The sequence below is a fragment of the Vespa mandarinia genome, chromosome 17, assembly GCF_050613455.1.
Source record: "Vespa mandarinia isolate Hongniang chromosome 17, ASM5061345v1, whole genome shotgun sequence".
NCBI classification, from domain to species: Eukaryota; Metazoa; Arthropoda; class Insecta; order Hymenoptera; family Vespidae; genus Vespa; species Vespa mandarinia.
In genome coordinates this window covers 613,238-623,706 of record NC_140826.1, presented here as the reverse complement: position 1 = coordinate 623,706, position 10,469 = coordinate 613,238, and the positions used below count along the sequence as shown (strand labels likewise).

Genomic DNA, 10,469 nt, shown 5'->3' with positions numbered 1-10,469 from the left:
GAATCGGTGTTTATCGCTTTACGATTAAATTTAATTACATTTGATAGTTTTTAGATAGACTTATAATCAATAATCGATAAAATCTATTAAAACTTTTTTTGAATTAAATGTATCCTATTACGCACTATGTTATGAGTAGTCGAGTTTTATCACGTCGAAGTTTTGTGTTTTGTTAATCTTATGAACTTAAAATAATGTATATACAATACAAAATGAAAATAGGACTTAATTAAGATATAATAATAATAATAGAAAAAATTATAAAGAATTAATTATAAAGATTTAAAGAATATGAAAGCAGTAATACAACGTGTAACAAGTGCCTCTGTTACAGGTTATATACATATTATATATCATATTAATTATAAAATATGTTACCTTTACATATTTTGTTTTCAGTGGACAATAAAGTTATTAGCAGTATTGGAAATGGACTCTGTGTATTAATTGGTATAACAAGAGGTGACACTTTAGCTGACATAAAATACATGTACTTATTATATTTGTATTGATAGTATTTTCTCATTTAAATAATATATATTAAAGTCTCACTTTACATAATATGCATAATTTGTCACTTTGTATGTTTTTATAGAGTAAGAAAAATTTTAAACACAAAGGTTTTTGAGAATGACAAGAAGAAATGGAGTGCCAGTGTTATGGATAAACAATACGAAATTTTGTGCATTAGTCAATTTACTTTGTATCATGTTTTAAAAGGAAATAAACTTGACTTCCATAGAGCAATGCCAGCACAAGAGTCAGAACCATTTTACAAAATTTTTTTAAATGAGTTGGGTAAAAACTATAAACCAGAGCTAATCAAAGGTACTTATTTTAATTCAATTGTTATAAAACAAAAATACCTGATATATTGCAAATCTATAAGAAGAATAAAGAACTATAAAATTTATGTAATTTAATTGTTTTGTATAGATGGTATATTTGGAGCCATGATGGAAGTTAGCATACAAAATAGTGGACCTGTTACTTTAGAAATAGAATCCCCAATTAAACCTATCGAAGATAGTACAAAGATATCTGAAAAACAATAATGATTCTCCAGAATAAATAATTATTTATTTCCATAGATATCTTGATCAATCTTATTTATTTCACCAATATTCTATTAACAACTTTAATCTATGAAATAATATAAATATAATGAGAAAATATAAAAGTATAGAGATATGTTTTCTGTAATAATGTTTACCTGTTTACTGAAACTCCAAAAGCTATTTAACATGATTGACCTTCTCTAACTCATCTGATGTAAATTGTAACACTGTAGATATAGCATTTAATATATGTCGCTTGCTTGATGAATCGTTTGTAGTTAAATAATTAATAAGTACATTTTTCAAATATTCTAAATTCGCTCCTTCTCTAGATTTACATGCTTCCAACCTGAATTGTAATAACATGTACAAAATATATGTTTGGTATCTGTATATACTTGATAACTGTAAATGATTAAATACCTTGCCACTTGTGTTTGTATAGCTTTTAATTCTTCTTTATGTTTCTCAGTTATATGAAGCAATTGTCTTTCTTTTTCCCTTAATAATGCCTCTAATTCTAATATTCTCTTTCTAGTCGATGATATTTGCACTTCATGTCTTGCTAATTCCTGAGTATAATGCAATATAGGAGGACTATCATTATTTAATAGTCCTGTTACTATATCGCCTGAGGATTCTGATTTATTTTCGGATTTTATTACATTTCTTTCACCTTCCCAAAAAGATGGATCTTTTTTTGGTATTAATGCATGAAATGAGGCTTTCAATGTTAAGATTTCTTTCTCTTTCTCTTGAACAAGTGCGACGGATCGTTCTCTTTGACGAAGTAATTGCTGTTCTAATGTACATATTTTACTACGAAATTCATTTTCCTTTTGTGATAGTACATGTTCTGATTTGGCACGTTCTTCTTGTAATAACTGTAAATTTGTAAATTCTGATATATATCATCATTTTACATTAGAAAAAAATATATATCTATATATATTGATATTATAATATTTTTGACTTTATAACTATATAACTATATATATATACACATTGATAAAATCATATGTTAATATAATATATATGTTAATAAAATTTACCTGTTGGTAATAATCTATTTTTATCTGCAATTCTTTTTCTTTCTGTATTAATTTGCTATTTAATGTACGAATTCTTTCTTCTAAATTGTTATTATGAGTTTTAAGTAAATGCAATTGAGTTTTAATATTTTCTTTATCACGTAAATCCATTAAGTTATAAATTTGTTGGTGTCCTTTACGTAAAAGACTTGTATCAACATCGTATTTAGTTGGTACTTGCTCTTTGTGCATTTTGAATTCTTGTAACAGAGTTTCATACTTTTCTTTATACTCAGAATCATTGTATTTACCATTTAACTCTAAATGTTTTAATAGTGCTGGAAGTTTACAATTTATATAAAAATTTAATTTTTTACGCATCTATTAATTTAATTGGTATTTTACTTACACTCAACATAAGCTGAATCTTCCTTTTTATTATCTAAATATAATAAACGTCCATATAATATTTTTATTTTGGAAATTATTTCTTCTGGTTCGCTTGGCATATTGACACATTCTTTGTGTTCTACATCTTGCATATTAGATAATTGGTCCTTAAGATTCTGAATAGAGCGCTGATCTTGTTGCCTTAATCTATCATATTCTCCTACTGTTTCAGAAAGTTCAGCTAAACGAGATTCTAAACCAGCTACTCTTGTTTCATGAGTCATAGCTAATGTTCTAGCTTGTTGCTCTGCAGTAGCTGCTCTTCTCTGTTCCTTAATGATTTATCAATAAAACTGAATTATATAGTGTAGTTTGAAATATAATAAATGAATGGCATGACATAATATTTACTTCAAGTATAGCATAGCGATGTTGTTTCTTTATAGCAACCATTTCAGCTTGCAAAGAAAGAAGAAGAGGTGGCGTTTCTTTAGCTGCTTCCTCTGCTTGTTTCAACTTATTTTTGGTTATTTCTAATTCTGCTTCAAGAATTTTACATTGTGTTTTATTGGCAAATAAATTTTTCATTTGCTGTTCTAATTGCTCTTTATTACGAAGTTCTTCATTTAATATCTTTTGTAATTCCCTGAAAAACTTATTATGTTACAAAGATATACTGAGCACACTTACATCAGCTCCCTGTTGTACTTGTAATATTACATACTTTATTGTAGATGCATGATTTGCTCTTTCTTTTTCTCTTTCATGGCGTTCCATGATTAATTTACACTTCACATGTTCTATTTCAGATACATTGTGATTTTGCCCCTTTTTTAATTTTTCCTTTAATTCTCTAATTACCTTTTCACACTATATAAAAAAGATTATTGTAAGACACATTAAATATTTGTGAAATTATTAAAAATTTATGTGGATTATGTGATCCTACATTTATGTAGAATGTATATTTTATAAAATTTAAAATCACATGCAAATAATATAGAAATATTAATCAATATTTATGAAAGTATTTTAAAATATCTTACTTCCTCACGTTCCATTCTTAATTGTTTTCTGTCATTTTGAAAATTAGCTTCCATCTTTGATTTTTCTGCGGATAATGTAGCCAGAGAATTCATTAAAGTTTCTAATTGATTCTTTAATTGTTTTACAGTTTCTGTATCTCGTTGTACAGCCAATGATTGCTAGATTACATTATAAGCATCAATGAATTAAAATATATTACAAAATTGTCTATATATAAAAAATAATTTATCACCTGTGCATCAATAGCTTCTACATTCTTACTTTTTCCTGAAGATTTATTGGTTTTTGTTTGTTCTTTATTTATATCTGTTGATTGAATATCAGTAGATTGAGTATCTAAAATATGAGAAAATATATAAAAAAAAGTTTTGTATAGTTTAAAATACTTAAGTTAGTTTAATAAGCATAACAAAAATATGTTACTACTGATTAATAAAGTATAATCCTTAGTATTAATTAAAGAATTACTTCCTGATGCAGATGAAATTTCTTCCTCATTATGATTTTCATTTTTTTCCATTTTTTTTTCTTTTATATCACCCATTATTTTTAACTTGTAACTTCACGTATGTAAAATCTAATAGAAATAATAAATAGGATCCTAATTAATTGTATCACTTTTGTTATTATTGAAATTGTTTGATAACTGAAATTATAATTATGATAGTACTATATATCAAAGAATAAAATATAATAATATTATAATGTTAATAATACATTATTAAAAGCTGTCAATAACATTTAACTCACATATTTTATTTGCGTCAAATAATACATCATAATGTATCAAAGATTATATAATCGAGATATTTAGGTTACTTTTATTACTGTTGAGTATTAATATTATAAATATAATAATATAACAAATTTATATACATACATATATATATTTTCTATCTAATAGTGTAAAATCAGACATTTTTAGTCTGTAAAAGAATAATTTTTGGATTTCTATAACTACGTTACTGAACTTTGAGTTCTATCGATTCGCCATCTAGCGAGAAAATTTTCCGGTCAAGATTATATATTCAAAACTCTGTTTTGCATGTTTCCAAGCTTAAGTTAAATTATATAATTTTATAATATAATATGTTAAATTATGTACAAACGATGAAAATTATGACTTCTATATCTATATATATATATATATATATATATATAAATTTAAATATTGGTCCACTTTTAAGCTATCTTTCGTTATTAAAAAAAGGAAAAAAGACGAATATATATACATATATATTCTTCTTCATATTCTTATGTTCTAGATGTAATCTCTATTAGAACAAAATTATGTTATGTAATCGTTTCTATAATGTATGTACCTCTTGCACCGTAATTTAAAAATATATTTTAACAGATAAAATTATCATATGAAATAAAATCCGAACGAACAAATATGAATCATTGCTATATTAAGAATAGTATAGAATTTTTAATGTATAGAATTTTTAATGTATAGAATTTTTGACCTTTTCAAAACTTGAAAGGTGTATCTGATTATCCGAATAGAATGTACATACATTACACGCATGGCACATATACATAACACAAAGAAAAAAGAAAGAATTAGCAAAGCGACAATATACAACTGTATATGAAAATTCAATGTCGAATATTTGTTCTATTTTTTTTTGATATTGTATATCTTTTTTTTTTCTCTCTCTCTCTCTTTCTCTTTCTCTTTCTCAATTTCAAAACATTGAACAATTGTACAATTTCAAAACATCGAAACAAATGAAAGAAAATCAGAAAAAGAGACAAACGTTACAAATAATGTATTGCATACTATAATAGTTGTTCCAACATCTGAATCTCTGAAAGCTAATGTGAGAAGTATTCAACAAATCGTTTCAATATCTGATATAATAGATATAGAAACTTCAAGAAAATTTGGAAATTCTTCTGAAATATCTTGATTAAAACAAAATAAAAATGATCATGAATGATACAGAATAAAATATTAGAATTGAATTTATCTTATCTATCGTTCTACAGAAAAAATAAAACTAAATTTTAATTTTCAGAATTTAAGTAATATTTCAAATTTCATATTGTGACAGTGAAGAAAAGGATAAAGAAAAAATGCATAACATTATTCGAAAGTTTAAACTGTCAACCTTAATAATAATAGATTATTAAACGTAAGCTTTCTGATTGGTCAGATGATAGTCGTTAAATGACGCGCGTTTTTATACGAGCGAGATTTATCTTTACGATGTTCAAATGTGGAAGATCAGAAGTTGACAGTTTAAGTAAATCGATTTGAAATGTTTACAAATCCAATATATATATATATTTGTGTGTATATTAGTTGTAGTCCTTGTCATAACGGATATTATGAAAGTTTAATTAATATTATTTAAGAAAATGTCTTTCGAAGAAATTAACACTAGAAAAAAACAGGAACTTAATGTGTACATAATGTTCGAATAAATATCACCTATACTTTTAATTCCTCTTCTGTTGTTATTAATGTTTTATTTATTATAGAACGAAGTCTTTTACTTTTATAATAAAATTAAATAATTGTTTTATTAAATGTGAAAAATATGTTTATTCTTGCAGAAATACTCAAGTTGCTCGACTGTTACAAATGTCACCTTTTAATCGATATTCTTCATATTATAAAACGAATCCTTTAAAACGTAGCATAGCAATTATATTTAATTATGAAATTTTTTTTATGGATTACCTGGAGAAACTAAGTTGAGTAAAAGTGAATTATGAAAATCTCAAGACTACGTTCAAATCACCTGGATTCACAGTTAAAGTTTGTGAAAATTATACTATTAAACAATTAAAAAAAGTTTTGCAAATATGTATTATAAGAAAGTATAAAATAAAAATTAAGTAAAATAAAATATAAAAACAAAGTAATCTTTAATCAATAACAATATTTTTTTATAGTTGCCGATCAAAATCATTTTGATTTTGTTTAATTGTTTCCATATTATTTTATGATAATTTTGGAAAACTATTCATATAGTGTTCCTCACAAAACTGATATTATTTGGTCTTATTATACAGCAAATGTTCTACTCTTGTTCGTAAACCTAAACTAACTTAATAATAAACTTGTCAAGGCAGTGAAATTAATAACTTCGTTATTTTGTATTAATTTATTATTTATTTATTTAAAATATGATACATGGATCATTACATTACTTTCACAAAAAAATTAATTTAGTTTAGTAAGCTTAACAAATATATGTTACTACTGATTAATAAAGTATAATCCTTCATATTAACTTAAGAATTACTTCCAGATGCAGTTGAAATTTGTTCCTTCTTACAATTTTCATTTTTTCCCATTTTTTTTCATTTGTATTAACCAGATACGTGTCTCGCACCGGACCTCATTGAAGGCTAGGGTATCGTTGAAGCTCGTCAGTAAAATACTGTTCGCCATATTCTTGTAAATTAATGGGAAAACACGAATTCTTTTGAAAGATTCCGTGGAGTTAGATGCGCGTTAATAACTATTGCGCGAAGATTTAGATTATGCTGGATATCGCCAATTGAGGAATATCCAATGATATTGATAAGACTCTACTGTTTCACTGGTGTGGATGCTTTAATGCGACTGATTATAGATTTCTCTTGAACTATCCACGAAGACAATAATGAATTAGAAAAGGAAAATGGGAAGGAAGGAGTTTAAGAAAAAAGAAAGAAAATGCAATATTCTTATTGGTCGCGTGCATGTCAGAATGTTCCAAATATTCGAAATATTCAAATAATCTCATGTTTAGTCCTTTATCTCGATGATAGTGTAGACCTCTGAGAGTTGAATTGATATTTGAAGGATAAACACCACATAAATCCTTGGCTCGTCGTGCCTAGCAGTCTACTTTCACGATTTATTTATTGCTTGGTTCGACACATTATTGAAGATTAGATACTTCACTAAAAATACCTAAGCTATGTGTTTTTTATCTATGCATTTTCTTAGCGAATATCCAACGAGTTGACAAGAGCAAATATTTGCAATAGTGATATATGACCTTTAGAAGAAAGTAGTCTGAACAACTGAGGGATGCACGTGTGCATCCACAAGAATCCTAATAAATTGTACCACTTTTGTTATTATATAATGGGTTCATTATATAACAACAAAATTAATTATTTGATAAGTGGAATCATAATTATGGTAGTACTATATATCAAAAAATAAAATATAATAATATTTTAAAATATAATAATGTTAATAACACATTATTAAAAGCTATCAATAATATTTAACTCACATATTTTATTTGCGTCAAATAATACATCATAATGTATCAAAGATTATATAATCAAGATATTGTTAGGTTACTTTTATTATTGTTGAACATTAATGTTATAATAATATAATATTAATATAATAATAATATAATAATAATATAATAATAATATAATTAATAATACAATAATATAATAATATAATAAATTTATATACATACATATATATATTTTCTATCTAATAGTGTAAAATCAGACATTTCTAGTCTCTAAAAGAATAATTTTTGGATTTCTATAACTACGTTACTGAGCTTTGAGTTTTATCGATTCGCCATCTAGCGAGAAAATTTTCAAGTCAAGATTATATATTCAAAATTCTGTTTTGTATGTTCCAAATTTAAGTTAAATATTTCAATCATAAAAATAACGCGCGTGTGTGTGTATGTGTACAGCAAATATCATGTATATTCAAATTAATAGTCTAAAATTTAACGTAGATGGCAACCCGATCGCATACATTGAGCTCTTAGGACCGTATACTTGGCAAAGTCCAAAGAAATTTTAATGTTCGTAAAGAGTTTTAGAAAAAATATTCGTATAAATCATATTAAATCTTTTTTATTAGTTGTAATACTTACCATAGTAACAAAAATCATTAATATATATAATTTAGTAACATATCGGATATAGAATATATGTATATATCTATTCTGATAAACAATTATAACAATAAATAATAATAACAATTATTCTCGATAAAGAATTACCACTGCAATCATTAATAAATTATTTGTAACATTTCCTTGTATATACCTAACCTATATATATCCAATTATTTTGATAAACAATTATTACAATAAATAATAATAACAAATATTCTCGATAAAACAAAATTTCCACTACGATCATTGATAAATTATATTTCTTTGTATATAATTAATAAGAAAAAAAATAGAAAATATATAACTACTTTAATAATTGTTTATTATAAACGAAAAAGAGATATATGTTTCTCGAGCCCATTTATTTATCAACTCAGTTAATACGAACTTAGTTAATACGAACTATTTACAAAAGAGATCAACTACATCCGGAATTCGCAAATTGATTAATTATATATATAGAGAGAAATAAATAACGTATCAGCAGTATATTTCTTGTAACTGCATCCATAAATATTTGTGTTATATACCATTATAAAATGTTGGTTAAATTTATTTCTCAGAAAACCGATTGAAAATAATGCTCGTTGGAATTTCACGTAGATCCTCCTCGTAGTTAGAATCGTATATTTACATTAAAAATAGAAGGAAAATATGCGTTAATAAAATATATTTTACAAATCTAAAGTTTACATATTTCTAAAATCGCAGTATTTTAACGAATACTGAACATATTATATAGCTGCGAAATATGAATAAGTAAATAAATAAATAATCGTTATAGCTAAATGCGTGTCCTCCTCTGCGTTGAGAAAATAAGTGCAAACTTCTGTATTTATTATAATAAGATACACAATTAGATTACTCAATAATGACGTATCCCTTCAATATATCATATATATGGATATGTGTGTGTAGAAGCGCATGAACGTGCCGTATAATTTATTTAATATAGACAATTCTGCAAGACCCATTATAAATCTCCGTATATGTATATATTTATTTATTTATTTATTTATATATCGTGTGTGACGATTAAAAACTCAAGAATCACGTGATGGTATAAGACGCTTTTTTATCTTTTCTTTTCTCTTATTTTTTTTTTCTTTATCGATCATTCTAAGCTCAGAACATTGGCGATTGTCAACACAGATTAATTACATCATTTTCATTCGATAACATTTGTCCAATATTTTTTTTTTCTTTTTTATATATTCAGACGTTGGTATATAATATATATAATATATATAATTCTTTAATATACATTCGACGAAGAATATTTCTTGTATATAATATTATTTATTTATTTATTTATCTATTTCCTGAAAATTCGTAATCGGAAATGTTCTAAGATATTTTTCACAGCAATTAACATTATTAATAATATGTAATACTACGTACATAGAGGCCTTTGAATGTGTTTTATTGCGAATCATTCATTCTCACGTACATACGATGGAAACTGTTACTTCTCCCTTTCTGTAATTAATTAATTATTAATAATAATTGTATATATGTTAACTGAGTTTATATTACTAAATACATATATATATACATACATACATACATACATACATACATACATACCACATACACACACGCGCGCGCGCGCGTACACACACACAAAGATATATTTAGCAAACGTTAAATCATGTTTAAATATCGGTTCACTTTTAAGTCATCTTTCGTTATTAAAAAAAAGGAAAGAAAACGAATATATACATACATATATATTCTCCCTCATATTTCTAGTTGTTATAAAATATAGTTCTAAACGTAATATCTATTAGGACAAAATTATGTTATGTATTCGTTTCTATAATGTATGTACCTCTTGCACTGTAATTTAAAAATATAATTTAACAGGTAAAATTATCATGTGAAACAAAATTCGAACGAACGAATATGAATCATTGCTATATTAAGAATAGTATAAAATTTTTAATGTATAGAATTTTTGACTTTCTCAAAACGTGAAAGGTGAATCTGATTATCAGAATAGAGTGTACACACATTACACGCACGATACATATACATAACATAAAAAAAAAAAAAAA

General features: G+C 25.1%; 2 protein-coding genes across 6 annotated transcripts; one reads left to right on the top strand and one right to left on the bottom strand.

The window, feature by feature from the left end:
* The first annotated feature begins 1 nt into the window (after position 1).
* Dtd (D-aminoacyl-tRNA deacylase) lies at positions 2–1,076 on the top strand. The gene is made up of 4 exons (XM_035881925.2): positions 2–334; positions 400–490; positions 596–828; positions 937–1,076. Exons 1-4 carry the CDS (start codon positions 292–294, stop codon positions 1,053–1,055), a joined length of 486 nt encoding a protein of 161 aa, XP_035737818.1. The 5' UTR covers positions 2–291; the 3' UTR covers positions 1,056–1,076.
* GCC88 (GRIP and coiled-coil domain containing 88 kDa) lies at positions 820–4,531 on the bottom strand. Of its 5 annotated transcripts, none has more exons than XM_035881913.2 (11): positions 4,407–4,531; positions 3,995–4,103; positions 3,759–3,862; positions 3,526–3,684; positions 3,204–3,349; positions 2,891–3,125; positions 2,499–2,811; positions 2,111–2,427; positions 1,482–1,942; positions 1,214–1,407; positions 820–1,041 (listed from the first exon to the last, which is right to left on the bottom strand). In XM_035881913.2, exons 2-10 carry the CDS (start codon positions 4,068–4,070, stop codon positions 1,236–1,238), a joined length of 1,983 nt encoding a protein of 660 aa, XP_035737806.2. In that variant the 5' UTR covers positions 4,071–4,103; positions 4,407–4,531; the 3' UTR covers positions 820–1,041; positions 1,214–1,235. The 5 variants fall into 5 exon arrangements, with proteins under 5 accessions (XP_035737806.2, XP_035737803.2, XP_035737804.2 ...); XM_035881910.2 differs by having other exon boundaries at positions 3,995–4,172; positions 4,407–4,511; XM_035881911.2 differs by having other exon boundaries at positions 820–1,143; positions 3,995–4,172; positions 4,277–4,417.
* Between the last annotated feature and the right edge of the window lie 5,938 nt (positions 4,532–10,469).